This window comes from Otolemur garnettii, unplaced genomic scaffold (assembly GCF_000181295.1).
Source record: "Otolemur garnettii isolate 467f Iridium unplaced genomic scaffold, OtoGar3 scaffold00088, whole genome shotgun sequence".
Lineage (NCBI taxonomy): Eukaryota > Metazoa > Chordata > Mammalia > Primates > Galagidae > Otolemur > Otolemur garnettii.
The window spans coordinates 3,107,456-3,126,248 of NW_003852483.1; the positions used below are offsets into that span (position 1 = coordinate 3,107,456).

General features: G+C 45.1%; 2 protein-coding genes across 3 annotated transcripts in view; both read left to right on the plus strand.

Annotated features, from left to right (window-relative positions):
- Positions 1 to 18,793, plus strand: part of SHC3 (SHC adaptor protein 3) — a 159,793-nt gene that overhangs the window by 84,442 nt on the left and 56,558 nt on the right. For both annotated transcript variants that reach the window (XM_012808351.1, XM_023516251.1), the window contains exons 3-5: positions 10,629 to 10,692; positions 13,191 to 13,310; positions 16,313 to 16,366. In XM_012808351.1, the coding sequence (XP_012663805.1) occupies positions 10,629 to 10,692; positions 13,191 to 13,310; positions 16,313 to 16,366 (238 nt within the window). The remainder of the gene's footprint in view (positions 1 to 10,628; positions 10,693 to 13,190; positions 13,311 to 16,312; positions 16,367 to 18,793) is intronic.
- On the plus strand, positions 3,472 to 5,054 carry LOC105887457 (keratin, type II cytoskeletal 8-like). Its single transcript, XM_012808352.1, is given in 2 exon segments — positions 3,472 to 4,584; positions 4,668 to 5,054. Coding segments are annotated over 2 exon segments (1,473 nt in total). The 5' UTR covers positions 3,472 to 3,498.

The window sequence follows — 18,793 nt, forward strand, 5'->3', positions numbered from 1 at the left end:
GTTATTATTTCATCTTGCAGCTCATACAGTTTTCTCTTTCATTTTGAGTTTGGCCAGATTGATGACCATGTGTCTTGGACATGTCTTATTTGCTGTGAATCTTTTCAGTGTTCAGTGACCTTCTTAAATGTTTATCTGAATCTCTGGTGATACCAAGGAAGTTTTTCTCAATAATTCCCTTGAATGGGTTTTTCATGCTTTTTGCTTTTGCTTCTTTTCCCCCAGGGATACCTATAATTCTTATATTGGCCGACTTTTCATGGTCCCATACTTCTCTGAATGATTGTTCATTCTTTTTACTGCATCTTTGACTGATTAAGTTAATTTGAAGAGCTTATCTTTAAGCTCTGAGATTCTTTCTTGTGCTTGGTTTAGAATTTTGTTGAAAATTTCTGCTGTATTTTGAAATTCCCTAACTGAGTCTATCATTTTTTAAGTTCTATCTTTTCTTATGTTGTTTATATCTTTAGTGAGTTTTTCATTTTTTTCATTCACATTTTGAAACCTTTTTTTTCTTTTTTGGTTTCTTTGTGTGGGTTTTCAACTTTCTCTTCAATCCTATTCATCTTGTTTGCAATTCATATTCTAAATTCTATCTCTGACATTTTGACAGTTTCCTATAATTTAGGGTTCTCTGCTGGAGATCTATTGTGATCCTTTGGGAGGTGTCAAAATAGCTTTTTTTTATGTTGTCAGAGTTCTTTTTTTTAGTTCCTGCACTTTTGAAATCTCTTCTCTTAGCTCAAAAAAGATATGCTTGTTGTGCAACTGCTCTCCTTTCCTGGGAACTTTCCTACTTCATGCAAAGAAGGGGAGGTCTCTGGAGGGACACTTGTGTCCAGCTCTGGAGGACTGAACTAGCATAAGACAGGTGGATGTACCTTGAGTGTTTAACATTGCTTCTCCTCTGTGTCTCCTGCCTCACCATTCCCCTGTGGTCGTCACTGGTGGTAGCAGCTGCATTGCAGAGTGAATGTATTACCCACCTAGTTCTGACAGCACTGATGAATGTCATCCCTGCTGGACTGAGAGTTGTTCCACTCAGATTTATGGGCAGTGGCATTTGTCAGCCTGTGTGGGCTTGAGACTGCCTGGATTAGATCTGTAAGCATCAGCTTGAATACAGCCCCACCCTTGTGTGTGGGTGGTGGCAACTGATGGCCTGCATTGGCTGGAGGGTTTCTCCACTCAGATCCATAGGTAGCACCATTTGTCAGCCAGGCACCAGCTGGCCAGTGCAGCCTTGCCCATTGTTGACCCTCCCAGGTCCCTCTACTGCAGTGGGGATGTGTGACTTTGCCCATAGGATTCATCAAAATGCCCAGCTTTCTGATGGAGAGGCAGCAGCAACTTAACTGACCCCTGGGTAGAGGCAGTACTCTTGTGTCAAGGGGTTTAAAAAACAGCCAACTATAGTGCCCAGGATTCATGAGCCAGGGGGTACCCCCGTGTCTGCTTTCTGGAGCAGTGCCACTTCACAGTCTCCAGATAGCTTCCTGTGGCCATCTGCAGTGGAGGGTCCCTTTCATGGCTTGTATAGCAATGATTGTTGGGGGGGGGGACTGTGAAGCTCTGGGATTCTCTCCTCTGTACTTGTCTTCCTTGCGTACCTTCAAACCAAAAAGTAGCCTGCCTTTCTTTCCTCTCCTTCACTATTGGTGTCTCCTGTCACTTTCCTTTTGATTTGCAATCCTCTCTCTTAGGTGACTGGTCTGGAGGTGGCTATCCACTCACCTCCTTCAAGGCTTTCTGTGAGAGCAGTGTGTGCAGGCTGCTTCTACTCTGCCATCTTGGCACTTTCTCTAGTTTATATTTAAGCCATAAAAGGAATTTTAGCCTTTTGATAGGATTTAATTTTTCTAGCTAATACATATTTAGTTATCCCAAGAGCTTATCTTTGTTGGGTGAGATATCTTTCTGCATAGTTAAGGACTCTCTTTTCTAGTTTCCTCATTGGAATTTTTATGAGAATTTATACGATGCTTTTTTTTGCATCTGTTTAATAATTAGCAATAATTACCAACCAGTATTTATTTATAGCTACTGTGTATGTTTAAACACATTCTCAAAATAAATCAAGTGTTGAGGGATCAGGATACTGTTGGAATAACAGTGGCACAAGTGATTGTGAAGGTATGAATTATGGGAGCTGCTTTGGCAACCTACTGATTTCTCAAGTGGTGTACATATTTTGAAATTCATGGCCCTTTGGTTATGCTTGGAACATAGAGGATTGAAGTGGTTCACGTTCTCGTGATGACTTTGAAAATCAAGGTTAGTATTGTTTTGATGCCTAAAATTAATTTTTGACTCCATAAATTTTACCACATAATTTGGTTATGTTTGAATACTTTAATGTGCAAGTGTGGGGAAACTGACACCTGTTAATCTGTGGATGAAACTGGGAAGAAGCTGGAGTTCCGAGTGTCCCTCTGCCTTTGGACTCCTGCTCCTAGTGCCTAGGCTCCCAAGTACCCTCTGCCTGGCCTGCTGGCCTCCCTGGCTCTGTCTTTGCTGTGTATTGGCTCTCAGACGCGGACTCCTGGTGTCTCATGGCTTCAGGATAGAGACATTGGCCCACTAGACAAGGACAGAAGAACAAATCATCTGTGGTCCCACCTTCCGTGATGCTCACTGTAATTAGGCAGGTTCATGGGTTTTCTACAAATGGTCCTCTTTTCATGATCACTTTCACCACCCAAGTCTGGGCTTTCATAACATCAGTAACTCTCGGCTCATCTCCCTGGCTGTGGCTTCTTAGCCCTTTCTATCTGTACACTGTGGCTGGAATAATTTTCACTTTATTTCTACTATGTCTGTGCCTACTAAAAAGTCCTTCTCCTCAGTGCATCCTGAATGCCTCTCAGACCTACATCCAAACCCTCATTGCCTCTGCGTATCTTTTACAACTCTCAGCAAATCTGGTCCCGCTGACCACAGCCCCTCTCACTTTTACCTTCCTGCTCTGCTCCTTTCTGGACCAAGCCCCATTTGGATTTTCTTGTTACATCATCCCCTACTGCCCCTTTCAACCAAGTCCTTGCTCACTGAGGCTTCTCGGCTGACCAGGTGATTGACTGACCTCTGGGTCCTCTGAAAGATGGACTCATGTGCTCAGCTGTTCACACAGCATGTCACATTTGGCTTTTCTCTGTCATGCCCTGTGTTATCCTGTCTCCTCTACTGTAGCTTTCTTGGGAACACGGACCACTTGGCCTTCTCCATGGAGGACACAGCTGTGGTGGGTTTGGTATATTGCTGGTAAGGGAGGCACCCAGGATTTGTGTGTGGGCGGGAGCCGCCAGGTGGATTGTGGCACTGTTTTCTGTCCTGAGAATATGAGGGAGGAATGTTTTTGGTGTGGGAAAAATTAAGGCTGGGTTTGAAAATACCAAGTTCGTGTTGACTTTAAGACATTGAAGTGGAGATCTAGAAGCAGATTTTCGCTCCTACTCCAATCTCAGTTTTGGCCCACCTGCCTCTACTCCAGTCTTCACCATGTCCATCAGAGTTACCCAGAAGTCCTACAAGGTGTCTACCTCCACCCCATGGGCCTTCAGCAGCCACTCATACAGCAGTGGGCCCGGTGCCCACATCAGCTCCTTGAGCTTCTCTTGGGTGGGCAGCGGCAGCTTCCGGAGTGGCCTGGGCACCAGCCTGGGTCTGGGTGGAGGCTACGCTAGGGCTGGAGGTATGGGGGACATTACAGCTGTCACAGTGAACCAGAGCCTGCTGAGCCCGCTCACCCTGGAGGTGGACCCCAACATTCAGGCCGTGTGCACCCAGGAGAAGGAGATCAAGACCCTCAACAACAAGTTTGCCTCCTTCATTGACAAGGTGCACTTCCTGGAGCAGCAGAACAAGATGCTGGAGACCAAGTGGAACCTCCTGCAGCAGCAGAAGACAGCTCACAGCAACATGGACAGCATGTTTGAAAGCTACATCAATAACCTTCGGCGACAGCTGGACACACTGGGCCAGGAGAAGCTGAAGCTGGAGGCAGAGCTTGGCAACATGCAGAGGCTGGTGGAGGACTTCAAGAGCAAGTATGAGGAGGAGATCAACAGGCATAGGGAGATGGAGAATGAATTTGTGCTCATCAAGAAGGATGTGGATGAAGCCTACATGAGCAAGGTGGAGCTGGAGTCCCGCCTGGATGGGCTGACTGACGAAATCAACTTCCTCAGGCAGTTGTATGAAGAGGAGATATGTGAGCTGCAGCCCCAGATCTCAGACACATCTGTGGTCCTGTCCATGGACAACAGCCACTCCCCGGACATGGACAGCATCATTGCTGAGGTCCGCGCCCAGTACGAGGAGATCACCAACTGCAGCCGGGCTGAGGCTGAGAGTGTGTACCAGACCAAGTAGGAAGAGCTGCAGGTGCAGGCTGGGAAGCATGGGGACGACCTGCGGTGCACGAAGACGGAGATCTCTGACATGAACAAGAACATCAGCCGGCTCCAGAATGAGATCGAAGCTCTCAAAGGCCAGAGGGCTGCCCTGGAGGCCTCCATCATGGATGTTGAGCAGCGTGGGGAGCTCGCTTTTAAGGATGCCAACGCCAAGCTGGCCCAGCTGGAGGCTGCCCTGCATCAGGCCAAGCAGGACATGGCTCAGCAGCTGCTCACCAGGATCTGGTGAATGTCAAGTTGGCTCAGCTGGAGGCTACCCTGCGTCAAGCCAAGCAGGACATGGCTCAGCAGCTGTGTGAATACCAGGATCTGATGAATGTCAAGCTGGCCCTGGACATGGAGATCGTCACCTACCATAAGCTGCTGGAGGGCGAGGAGAGCCGGCTGGAGTCGGGGATGCAGAACATGAGTATCCACACGAAGATCACCAGTGGCTACTCAGGTGGCCTGAGCTCGCCCTGCGGGGGCCTCACCAGCCCCGGCCTCAGCTATGGTCTGAGCTCCTTCCAGACCGGCTTTGGCTCTGGTGGGGGCTCCAGCTCCTTCAGCCGCACCAGCTCCAGGGCTGTGGTTGTGGAGAAGATTGAGACCCGAGACAGGAAGCTGGTGTCTGAGTCCTCTGATGTCCTGCCCAAGTGAGCTGCCCCTGCGGCCCCTCCGGTCTACCCTCTCACATGGCTGCCACAGAACCTGTGGGGTAGGCAGCTGTGCCAGGGAGCCCAGGGAACAGGAGACCCACCTGAGGCTCAGCCCCACCCCTCAGCCCATCTTTCTGCGGAGTTTACCACCTGGGTTACCCCCACTTACACCCCCAACTAAAAACCAATTTAATTTAATTGCTTTTTCCAAAATAAAGCCTCAGCTGCACTGCCAACCCCCCCCCCCAAAAAAAGACATTGAAGTGGAGATAGCAACAAGTATGGTAATTATGTATAAAATTCTGGGATAAGATATGATGGGGCAACGGGGCCAGAGATAAAGCCAGGTCAGTGGGCTGCAGCATAAGCTATATTGAGACAAGAGAAGATGACACCCCTTTGGACAGAAGGTGGGTGGGGATAACTGCAGGATAAATTGGGACTCTGGCTCTGTTTTATCTGAGATTCAAGGGACACAAGGCTCCAGTCCTCCAAACTGAGGGGCTATTGTGCTGAATCACCCACAGAGGACTTGGGAAGATGGGGGAATAGGGTCTATTTTGCTGCACTTTTCCCAACTCTTACCCTGAAGGCATGAAGGTTGGGAATTAAGGAGCAAGTCCTTAGTGCCCTGAGAGTCCAACTGTAGGGGAGGGGACAAATGTCGGTTTCAAATAGCACGAGGGATTTTGAGGAGATGAAGCACACTCTGGGCATGTGTCAGCAGTGGACCAGTGTCTGACGCACAGGAGTCAAGCCTGTAGCAGGAGGGGCTGTGTTTGGGAGAAACCGTCCTCCCACTGTGGCAAGGCAGAGGTGCTGATCTGGGAGGTTGTGGCATCTATGTGTCCTCACCCCAAGGGCTTCTGCTAAAGATCAGAGCAGTGTGAGCAGCAAAAGACTATAACTTCCCCCTGGTGTGGACACTGAGAGGGGCAGATATGTGGGGATGAAGAACAGGCACTGTCCACCTCACCACAGGGGCACCCGCATCCTCTCAGGCGAGGGAAGTACCTATGAGAGTAGTCAGCCACTAACCTCAGCCCTGGCCAAAGTGCCATGGGAGATACCCTGTGACCTCTGACCTCTATAGCCTTCCACCCCCATAGTCACCCCACTCTGCCAAGTGGCCAGGAGCTGCAGCTCTGAGGTTAGGAAGTGCCTTTTTTCCAGCCCTAGGCAGGCTGTGGGAGGGAGGAGGAGTGCTTTCATTTTAAATGAAGTTCAGGGTCTTTACTATTCTGCTGGTCCTGGACAGGTTGCTTACTGATAGCAAGGAAAAGGGGATGATGTGTTGGTGATGGAGGACTTTTCCTTGTGTGAAAGTGAGCGGATTAGAGTAGGGGCTTGATCCGGCCAGGGACCCAGTGGGCCCACTGAGGGCACTGAAACAGAAAGGGTAGAGGGTAGGGGCATGAAATTGCCCATGATGGTAGCTGTACCTGTTCAAGGTGCAGGTCACACGGAGCAGGAAAGGAGATGGGCTCCAAACCCCAGGGCTCACAGTGGGGGTAGAGGCTCTAGGCTTAGGGTCTCAGGAATCTCAGAGAGACTAGAAATTCACACAGGTGGAGAGTGGGGCCATCAAGGAGCACCAGGTGTGAAGGCATCAAGAGAGTGGAACCAAGCACTGGGTCGGAGGGGGAGGTCAGCCAGGGTCCCAGCTCCATTTGGTGGCATGGAGGGCACTGGAGGTTTTGCAGGAACAACTTGGGGAACAGGAGTGTGATTGGAGGGGGCTGAGGATGGAGAAGGGTGAGAGCAGTTGTGAAGGAGGCTCTCAGGCATTTCCCTCTGAAGCACAAATTATGGTATATTTAGTGAATGGACCATACCTTGGTAAACTGGGTCTTAATGGTAGTCATTGATTATTTCCTAGCAATCTATTAAAAATATTGCTACCATTGGCCTATGTTGCTCACGTCATCTAGCCTGAGTACATTTAGAGTGAACATTCTCCTGGACAAAGAGTTTGTGTATCTTCCATTTTGCTGGGGCTGTGATCACACAGCACCCCCCGAGGCTGTGCTAACCTGTGTGCCTGTGCTTGTGTCCCTGTGAAGTATTCCCATGCTTCCATTTTTGGCTGTGAAAATGAAATTTCAGTAGAGGCTCGGATTTGCATTCTTGCTATGAGTAAAATTAAGATATTTTTTGTATTTTCAAGAGCCATTTGTATCCCCTTCCCTGTGAATTCTTTGTTCGTATCCTTTACTCATTTCTCCATTGGGCTTTTGATATTTTCCTAGCTGATTTACATTAAGGCATTTCTCTCCTTGACTGTGAAATGCTATTATTTTTTCTTGTGTGTAAATTTTTATGCTGTTGAGTGTATCAGTATTTTTCTTTCATGGTTTCTGGATTTTGTATCATCCTTCTACTCAAAAATAATTAAAAAATATTCTTCCCAATTTCCTTTTAGTACTTTTGTGGTTTCATTGCGAACACATTCAGTTTGTGATCCATCTAGAACTTATTCGCATATATGGGGAAAGAGAGGAGCTCAACTCATTTTTTCCCTGGGTAGCTGCCCACTCAACACACGTCACTTACTGAGTAACCACGGGCATCACAAGGCTTACTCCTTGTTTTTTTTTTCATGAAATTGATCTCATTTTGTTGTTTTTATATATTTGTTTGCTTGGTATCCCTTCCCCTACTAAATACCTACAAACTCAGAAGGGCAGAAATCATCTATCTCTTCTATTGTTTTAGTCTGTAAAGTGTGCGTATGTTTGGGGCAATAGGGTGGGCCGTGGTGAAGTTGGGATGGAAAAGGATGGTGCTACTTGATTTTAAAGAGTCCAGTTCTAAAATTCTATCTTACGTTTCAATGACACTGTTATTAACAGTGAAAGGTATAGGCCCTAATGATGAGAATTTTGGCCTGAAGAGGGGACAATGGTAAAGTCAGGAGGATAGTGAAGGTTTGCATTTGGGGCAGGGCTGGTTTCAGTTTTTTTCAGATGACTACAGAGGCTGCCAAATGTTCCATTTTCATATTAGCTGAGCTCTGAGGTCATGATTTGGCTCACAGAAATGGGGTTATACTGAACAGAATGTTAAGAAGCAATCTCTATTATTAAAAACAGGGCAAAATTAGTACCTGGAACTGAAACAGGGATTAAATGGAATTACACAAAGCTAAATAATTATTGCTAAATGAACAAATTGAAACAGTACTGCTCACCAAAAGGCACCCCACTTAAAACAGTAAGGAGGGAAATTGAAAATAGTTCCATTTAAAATTAGATTTTGGAGTTTAAGTAACTCATTTCAGGCATCTAAATATTGCAGTTATTAATAGTTATGTCACATTTCTCTTGCAAACAGAAATAGATACCATCAGCCTGGCTGAAATGAGAATCCACACACGTGTGTTGTGATAGGAACATTAGAAATGAATTTATGCCAATGATGAAGGAGAAATATTTTTCTGAAAAGCAGATTGATTTGAAAACCCCTTTGGGGATTCTAAAGCTTCACAGGGCTCTCTGGACTTTTCTTGAGTACCTGAGCTCTGAGAAATTTCTGAAACTTCTCACATTTGCAAATGTTCCCTGAAGCCCTTGTTTGCTGTTCTGTGTGAGGAGGTGTGGGGTGGGATGGCTCATTATTTGCAGTGCTTTGTAAGCACGTCTTACTGGCTATGTGTGGTTTCCACCTCCTTCCCCCAGAAGTAGTGCAGAAGGAGCAGAGGCCTGCTGCTCAGCCCTGCGTGTCTTTTTAGATAACTGATGCTTTTTAGGGCTATGTAAAGTGTGACTTAGGAGAAATTCCACCCTGTAGTATCTTTCTAGCCTGCTGTGACCATCAGTGATTTTTCTGTCTTTCTCAGCTAAATATATCACTTAATGTAATAAATTCAATGTAGAGGTTCACTGAACTACTTGTTTTTGTTTTGAGATAAGAGTCTTGCTCTATCACATGGGCTTAGTGGTGTCATCGTAGCTCATGACAACCTCAAGAGTCCCGGGCTCAAGTGATCCTTCTGTCTCAGCCTCCCCAGTAGCTGAGACTGGTGTGCACCACTACCTGTGGCTAATTTTTCCTATTTTTAATAGAGACTAAATCTTGCTGTTGCTCAGGACTCGGGCTGGTCTTGAACTCCTGAGCTCAAGAGATCCTCCTTTGCCTCCCAGAGTGCTAGGATTATAGATGTGAGCCACTGTGCCTAGTCTTGAATTGTTTTTTTTTTCTTTCTTTTTTCTTAATTAAATAGATAAAATACAGACACTGGAGCTCACATAGTTCTATGACAAGACAACTTGGCCATCAATAAGATTTACTTTTAGAAAGCACTTTGGATGATACATGATTGTTCACTTTGGTAGAACCACAGTCAGAAAAGTACTATGCAGTAAATACAAGTAAGCATCAGCATGAAAAATATTTGCTTCTCCCTCCACATTTTCTAAGTCATGATGTTTCAGAGCGCACTCTACAGTTTTCCTGGCATCTGAACTTAGAACTTCCTCACTCTCTACAAGGAATTGAATGGCAGATGGAAAGCTTGTCCTAATGGTCAAATTTGCCATGAACATATTTCCTTTGACAACATTGTACTGTGACAGTGGTTATTTTTCATCTAGGTGGCAAGAATTAATTTAAAGAAATATTCATCTTGGAGAGTTTGTAAAACATTTCTGAGGACCTATTATCTTCTTTCTTATTCACCATGTCTCCAAATCCCTGTTTATTTTTTTCTACGTCCTGCTATTTTCTCCTCCTGCACGTGGGAGCTGAGACTTCCACACGGCTCCCTTCTGGGCCCCTGATGCGGAGCCACCTCTGGCCGCCTCCAGCCTTTTCTCACATAGGCCGAGTCACAGGCTCATTTGCTTCTCAGCATCCCCTTTCCATCCCTGTGGTACTCACTGGCGCCATCGTGCTGTGCTTCCTCACCCTCCCTGAGCCCTCCTCCCCCGTGCAGCCTGTGTGTAGATCCCTGCCCCGCTGGTCCCTGGCTGCGTGCATGGTGGCTGCCCGTGGTAGTTGCCCCACCAGGGCTGCTGTGCCGCTGCCCTACACATAACCTCACTCTGGCTCCTTCGCCCTGGAGGTCCTCCCCTCTTTTCAACACCTCTGAATTTTATAATATTTATTGCAGAAGCTGGAGATGAAGTTCAGAGGACCAAACTTATTCCCTTCTAGCTCACTTCAGAAGGTTTTTTGATCTGTACTAGTGATGGATTAGGTGTGGGCATACAATGTTCTGATCACAGAAGTGAAGAGAACATTGGAAAGAGTACATTTTAGGGTGCTGATTTAAAAAAATGGAATCTTAGCCAAATGTTACATAAATGATGTGGCCCTGGTACATATAACACTACTGGCACACAACTGCCACAGCAAAGACAACTAGGTTGTCTGCCAGGCAGAGATGGCCTATTTGTGTTTTACTTAGTTTTATGTTTTAGAAGAGAAATTGGCTGATTCCTGAAATGGCAGCTGTTTATTTGCTATGCTGAGATAAACAGACAGTATTTCTCTAGTCATGCAAGTGTAGTGCCCCTGGGTTCTGTAATCCTGATCGACACATGATAAAATAGATCTCTTTTCCTGTCCTCCCAAGGGAAGCCATCAGCCGAGTCTGCGAAGCCGTACCCAATGCCAAAGGAGCCTTCAAGAAGAGAAAGGTACTGTCCTTAATGCTCTGTGCTCAGCTGGGATTCCTCCCTGACTCCCTCCTTCTCTCATGTCACCACTCACAGAGCATTGCTCATTGTCCCCTTCCTCTGGCCTGACTTGTCATTAAGCAGAAAGACCTTAGATTGCTCTTTCTCCTATGAGGCTGATGAGAGTTAACTGTCACTGTCCTGGAAGTAGATCCCCTGGTCACTCACTGTGGCTTAAACCCTGAAGAAGGTAATAACAAACTCTTAAAACAGGGCTAGAAAGTTCTCCAAGAACTTTATATCCATCAATTCACTTAATTATAACAATCCTGTATGGTAGTTATCTTCAAGGGTGTGCTGGTAAATGTTTAACATCAGCTGTCAGGGTTGGGAAAGAGAATGAGAGCTCTGAATTTGTAGAATTTGCCAATTTCTGTGGTGTAAATGCTTCCACAGTGGCTGATGGTGAGCTTTCAACATGCTGTCCCTGAAAACAGAGTCAAGAAGAGATGTTCAATAGCTCTCCTTGATGTAATATTACCACCACACAGGCCCAGTAAACACAAGTTAGCTGAAAGCAGAGTTAATAGTAACAGAGCAAAACAATGTGGAAGTGACGAGTATTGAGTATTTATTATCCAGTTTTTAAACAATTTATTTTATTGTAAGTTTATATAAATTAATTTTTAATAATTAATACTATTTAATTGGCCAGATCATAAAATTCCTAAATTTAATAATTAGATCTCATTAGCTGGCACAAGCCAGCACTAGAACTCCACTGGATATTCCTATGTTACAGGTGATGACAATAAGTTCAGAGATAAATGGCCACCATGCAGGTAGCAGGTGGCGTCAGAAACCAAGCTTGCATGGCCTAGCTTCAGAGACTGCAGGTTCAGCTGCTGTATTAGGACTCTTTATCCTAAATTAGGTGCTTGAACCAGAAGGGGAAATTCTGCACTAAGAGAAAGTGGGAAAAACTCTTTAGTTAAGTGCCCAGTAAATGCTTTGTTAAATATCCACAGTCAAGACTTTTCTGTGCCTAACCTGACTTGTAGGATAATGTGCCTTGGAGAACTTCTGAATCTGCCCTGGGGCTGAGTGGTTGTTTGGGGTGCTTGGCTGTGTTGCTCCAGGCTGCTTCTGTCTTCAGGACCCATAGAATAGCTGAGTTTCAGGCAGAGAAGTTGAATAAAGACTTAGATATGCCAGCCTGTATTCTGGTTAGTCCCTGTGGGATATTGTGGACCAAACAAAGCTCAAGAATCTTTTTTTTGAGAGAGAGAGACTCTCCCTCTGTTACCCTAGGTAGAGTGCTGTGGCATCACAGCTCATAGCAACCTCAAACTTTTGGGGCTCAAATGATTCCCTTGTCTCAGCCTCCCAAGTCCCGTTGTAGAGGGACTATAGGCAAGGGTCTTGCTCTTGCTCAGGCTGGTCTCAAACTTCTGAGCTCAAGTGATTCACCCACCGTGGCCTCTCAGAGCATTAGGATTACAGGCATGAGCCATTGTGCCTGGCATAAGCCTCCAGAATCTTGAATCCAGGAAGTAGGAAGGTGTTTGAGAATATAAAAAAATCTCGTCTTTTAGGGGCAGGTGGTGCTAACAAGCCCTGGGATACCCTCATGATTCTTCGGTGCAAGTGGTGGAAGCAATGTGGATTTCTGGGCTCCACCCAGGTGTTTCTGATCTTAATTTCATGGGCATCTCTGTTCATACATAGCTCCTTCCGGAGATTAACAACAGTGTGTCCTTAGTTAGAAACTAATTAGTGCATCAAGAAAGAGCATTCAATGATGGGCTGGTCCTGGGACAGAGAGACATGTACTGCCAGTGCCCTTCCAGGAGCCTAGGACACAAGTTCTTGGCTGGAAAACATGGTCTGTCTATCCTGTGCCAAGGACATCTCTGGCAGGGTGAGGGATACTCCAGATAGAGCTAGACTTTGGCTCCCCATCCTGAGCTGTCCTAGGCCCATCAGATTCTAATTGGAAAGTCCATGGGAGCCCTGACTAGGGAGGATGTTTGGGCCAAAGGACTTGTGGTTACCTTCAGCAACAAGAATCCTCACAACTCTTTGGGATGGCTCTAGTATATTCTAGTCCTCCCCTGAGAGATGGTTGGACTTTCAGTGTGGTGGGACCAGGTATCTGAGTCTGCAAAGCTGTAGTGGTGCTTCCCCTGGGGTTCACATACAAGGGACCCCCATGAGACAACATCTCTGACTGCCCTCTGACTGCCTGCAAGAGTCCTCATCTCAGTATTTGCATATTATATGGTTTGCAGTCTACATATTGCCTGTGCTAGAATGTGTATATTAGCCTTGAATCTCACCCTTCCAGCACATTCATTCCCTTTGTCTTCCTGTATCTGAGGGGGGGGGGCTGTCATTGAGGGTTTGAGTGTACAGCAGACATTGGTGTCCCCACCCTTTTACATAGGAATGACACAAAGTCCCAGATAGTGTCACCTCCAGTAAATAAACAGCTAAAATACTGCTATTTGATTTCACAGCCTCCAAGCAAAATGCTGTCCAGCATCTTGGGAAAGAGCAACCTCCAGTTCGCAGGGATGAGCATCTCCTTGACCATCTCCACCGCCAGCCTGAACCTGCGTACGCCCGACTCCAAACAGGTGTGTGGGTGCTCAGACCTCCCGTCCCTGCCCACAGCTCCAGACACAGGGAGTTCCACAGGTGTCCTGCTCACCGCTGTCCTGAGCTCATGTGGAATAGTTTGCATCAAGTCTTTGCTCGTCTATGAACCCTAACCACTTTGAAGGGTCATTGACAAAATGATGGGTCAAACTGGTTCTCTTTAATTTTTCTATAAATTATCCTTTAGGGGGGAGAATAATGCATAAAATCAATGGGTTTACTTGCAGTGTAAGAAAAGGTGATGTGAGTATGAAGTCGCCCCTTAATGTTCTTGCCCATGTTTTAAATATTTGTACTATATTTCATTGTTTCATCAGCCACATTTTATTTTGCCACCTTTGAAGAGGAAGGCATGTCATAGTCTCATTGACAGTATTTTTTCCCCTTACTAGCTTGTCATTTTGGAGCATCTGGCAGTACATGGTGTGATAGGCTGAGGAGGTGGCACGTGTGTGGTATAGCCCTTGTGGAAGGAATCTGGAGCCAACCTGGATGGCACGGCCACAGTGTTTATTAAGGCTAATCTGTTTGGGATGGTTGTGTTCTTGCTCAGTGTCTGCCTCTTAGGGTTCCCTCATCTGTCCATTGTTCATTTTCTCAGCTCGAAAAGTGGGTGTATAAATAGCTGTCCTGACTACTAATGAGGCAGTTCTGAAGGTCACATGAGAGCTTGGCCCAGGCTCCCCTTCTGGGGCTCAGACATGACCTCTGCATGTCTGACACTGCCTCATTCTGATTGTGTGTTACCAGGGATCACGTGGTGGCCTTTATATTGCTAAACATGTTTGTATGTATTGATTTCTTTCTGTATTACTCAGGTAAGCAAGCAGTATCCCTGAGCTTCAGTTATTCCTCCACTTCTCATCCAAGAGAGTGCAATAAATCCTAGATCCAGTGCAGACATGCAGAAGTGAGAAGCAGCTTCCAGGCTTTGTTTTGTCATAACTAGATACCACTTCTCCCTTGATTCTTCCATCCTCATGGAACCCTTTATTCTGCTCTGGAAGTTGTGGATCAGAATGCCGGGCAGGCCCAGCCTTTCTCTGGCGAGATCTCAAGCCTAGCACCTGCTGCTCCTGGCTGGGCTCTGTACACCCCTCACAGCCAGGGCGTTCTTTTGTATATGACTTGGCGACCTTTGTTTAGTCCTCAGATGCCTCAGTCCTGTGAGATCTCCTACCAGATTCCCCCTGCCCATCCTGGTAAAAGAGAAAACAAACACTTAGAGCACTGAGATGAGGTGTCAGGTCGGTTCTGCTCCAACTTCAGACACAGCGGCAGGGTGAGAGTGTCCAGAGGGTGCTTTCTGGCCTGGGGATTAGGGGGTGGGGCAGAGTGCTGGGCTTCAAGGGACTGGCGGCATGGATGGCAAGTCTTCAAGGCAAAGCACACATGGCCCTGGCTGTCTATTCTGGCCAACTTGGTCCCAACTGTAGCAAATTGAGAACAGCAGGCTGGACAGTGACTTTCCTTCTCTACCCAGAGAGACGGCAGAAAGAACACCCACTTCCCTCTTTGGAGTTGCAAGTGGAAGAAACAAGATGAAATATTCAGAGCAGAAGCACATGCTTTGGACCCCCAATTAGCTCTAACTTTGTTGCTCCCCATTTCAATTTTTATCTTACCTAAAGGAGTGACACAAATGCAATGGTCTTGATCATGTTAGCCAAATCTGACTTCTTTTTTTTCCTCTCTCAAGTCACAACTTCCAATTTAATTCCAAATCCTAGTTGTAGAGCTGCCTTATAAACACTAATTAAATAAGTAAACATTTTAAATTTGAGAGCCATAGTTTATCATTATTCAGTGAGTGCTATTTCCTCATTGTTCTCTTAGGAGCCCTCTACCTCTACCCCAGGACTCCAGAGAGCTGAGAAGGGCCACATTACTAGCTTAACTCAGCTCGGACTATGGGGCCAGCCACATTTTCTGTTGACTTATATATTCATGTTTGTCTAGATCCTGAAGTTCTGCAAGGGCCAGCAACCAAAGCAGGGATTAAAAATGATCTTATTTTCTTTCATAATTCAATCATGTTTTATTTCAAATTTCACAGGAGCGTGTTTGGACAGATTGCCGGGATGTAGGATTATGGCTGAGTAAATTCTGCCTGCCCAAGGAGAAGGGCCTGCAGGAACTGTAGAAATAAACCCAGTTAGGTTGGGAATGGAGACAAGAGCTCTATTCCCACCCCTGGAAATTTACTTCAATGTCATTACATTGTCTTTAAAAAGATAAAAATAGCATGGAAGACTTATGTGGCTTTGTAAATTTAGGGCAGCTTCTAATTTACTCAGTGTCTACTAAATTCCATTGCATGCTGCAATTTATACAGCTAATGGAAATTTCCCATTTTAAAATTAACTTGGATTGTCCCCTCTGGTTTTTAAATTGATAAATTACAAGAGTGCTGTAGATGGCACTGACTTTGAATCTTAGAGGCCAGCTTTCTAACTTACATGCAAATGATACAAACAGGATAAAATGGGGGGACAGGCAAGCTTCCCCTCATTCTAGCTGTGATGTCTGTATCAGAGACTCTGGTATGTTTTAGGGAACAGAATCTATAAGTTGAGATGTCTTGGTGTGTGGGTGAGACAGTTTACTTCCAGAAGAGGCACAGTTGTTAAGTCCCTGCCTCAATTCCAGCTCTCCTGTTTACTAGCTGTTGATACTTTGAGGCAGCATTTCAGCCCCTGCGGACTCAGGTTCCTCACCTGTAAAATGGGATTACAATAGTTCTTACATCACAGGCTGCTCTGAGGCTTAAATTAGATCATTCTGGCAAAGCAACTGGACAGCCACCATCAGGTGATGAAAGGTTAGCTACTGTTAGAACTTTGATGATTTTTATTTTCATATGGGTACCAACTCTCAGGAAAATGTGTCAGTGTATGATGCCTGCCAATAAATACTTTGCTCTCCAAAATGTGGAAAGGGTGGTAACAGCACGTCTTGTTTCTTGTCTTGGGTCTGGCAGATCATAGCGAATCATCACATGAGGTCCATCTCCTTCGCCTCTGGGGGAGACCCGGTAAGTGCCCTCGGGGTTGTTTCTTCTGCTCTTGTTGGGGATGTCTTAGAAGGGACCCCTGCCTCTAAATTACACCTCATAAGACACTACAAGGAAAGTAAATTGTGATGCCAACTGGTTTCCCCCTCCCAATTGCAAAAGATCTTGACTAACATTTTTTTTAGGGGTAACCTATGATAAGGACCTACTATTAATTTTCACTTCTTTAGCTAAAAGCTATCAGAAATCCTGGTGGCATTGGTCTTCTTCAGGGGTGACAAAACAGCTTCTGAGGTGTCAGAGGTCTCAGGGACTTTCCCCATCAACACTCTATGTTAATTTTTTTCTATTGAACCTCCATTTTAAAATTTAAGTCTACTCAAAGTCTGTGAATTTACCTAGTCTGGTTTATTCATAAACATTTAAAATTGACATTTTTCTCTCATGTTAACACTGTAGCCCTTTAACGATTCGCTTTGCCAAAAAGAAAGGAATTGCAGAGAGAGAGAGAGAGGGAGGGAGAATGGAGAACAGAATGAGAAATGTTCTATTTTTGCCTTGCTTCTTAAATAAAGAAGGTGGACTAACAAGGGAATGTACTCCCATATTTGGGCAGGAATGCCACAATATGATGTCAGCATTTCAGTATTAGTGCGGCCATCTCTAAACTGTACTATCACGAAGAAGACTGCAGAAAACCACCTCCAGCTCCCAGGATCACGCCCTACCTGCCTGCTCACTGCTGATGGTCCAGCCTTTTAAAGAAACCAGGCAGGAAATCAGGGACACAGAATAGGGAAGAATGCAAAGTCAGCCCTTTCCAGGGGTGAAGTGGCTCACCCTCCGGAATGCTCTTGTGTTAATGTTCATTGGTCTGGGCAAAGCTCTCACCAGTCCAGGAGAAAATGTTAAAATTAGAATGATAGAGTGAGCTTTCCTTGGAGCTAAACTTACGCAGCTGAAAAAAAGATCTTAATTCCGGATTTTTTTTGTTGGTGTTAAATAGCCTTTTTGTAGTAAAATAATGTCTTCTAGGTAGTGTTTTTGTTATTATTTTCATTTTGTGTTATTTGGTCAAATTCTGAGTAAGCAACCTTCAGATTTTACTTAAAAGCTTACTGGTCCAAGGTTGCCTGAGTAATCAGCATGTTTTAGTAATTTTGTCTCAAGGCCAGAGATCCTGTCTAGTTCCAACCCAGGAATGGCATTTTCTCAATGTCCTTCTTACCTTTCCTCCCATGTTCTACCTGGGCAGGCACCAGGGGCTGACATTGTGGCCACTATGGGCATTGGGCAGTGTTCCTGCCAGAACTGGCACAGGCTGCCACAAGAGCCCTAGGCCCCACTGCTTTCTCGCGAGCCCTCTTCAGACCCTTGAGCCAAGGCACTTGGCAGGGGAAAGGGATTTGCCCCCTACAGGTGGTTCTTTGCCCTTATATGCTAAAGTGCCAAAGAATGACTAGAAATCATTGATTCTATAAGCTCAAATGGCTTAGAATCTAGGTGTGTCCAACCTGCAGCCCACGGGCCATATGCAGATTATTTACATACTATTTTGTTTATCTATGGTGTCCGATATCATAAGTGTGCATGGACCTTTCCTTTTGCTCACCAGCTTTCCATTAGTGTTTATGTACTTAATGTGTGGCCCTAGACAACTCTTATTCTTCCAATGTGCTGCAGAAAAGCAAAAAGGGTAGACACACCCTGGAGACCCTTTTTCATACTTAGGGTCTTCATGTCAAAAGTCTACCACAAGGATTGTCCTTTTTTTCCCCTTCCCTTTTCTTGCTTTCTAATCCTTATAATTTCTTATGTTTCATTATAACATGAACAACCTCACTGAGAACTATATTTAGCAAGTGGAAATCTTCCCTAGTCAAACTCATCCAAAGCACATTCTAAGATCCTGTCCATATATATATGTCTACCTATTCTTGACCTCTGCTGCCCTATACACATATCTACACCTTTCTCTATACCTATGTCTAATGAATTTGCAGTGGTTATCTGATTGCTTGCCCACTGTGATACTCGGAATCATAGTTTCCTAAATTTGGGAGGTAACCCAGTTTGAAAGTAAAAGGTAGATGTCTTGTACACCTGCATTAATAGCTCCTTGCAGGAACATTTCTGAAACCTTTTCTCAATGACGATATTATGAGTTGGTGATACAGATATCTAGATTATGGGAAGCCAAATACATTGGTTTATGCTAAAACTATTTTATTCCCCAGGATGTACACAGAACTATACAATTTTTCTTCAAATTTCCTCATCACCTCTTCATTTTTTAAAAAAACTGAAACATTCAATAATCCTTAAGTTAATATATAATCTTTTATCTGTGATTGTTTTTTTCTGATACAGAAAATATCAAAGCAGGGGACCAGAGGCCTAGTGACTTTCCATTTTAACCAATCCCAATGCATTTTACATTGTGCATGA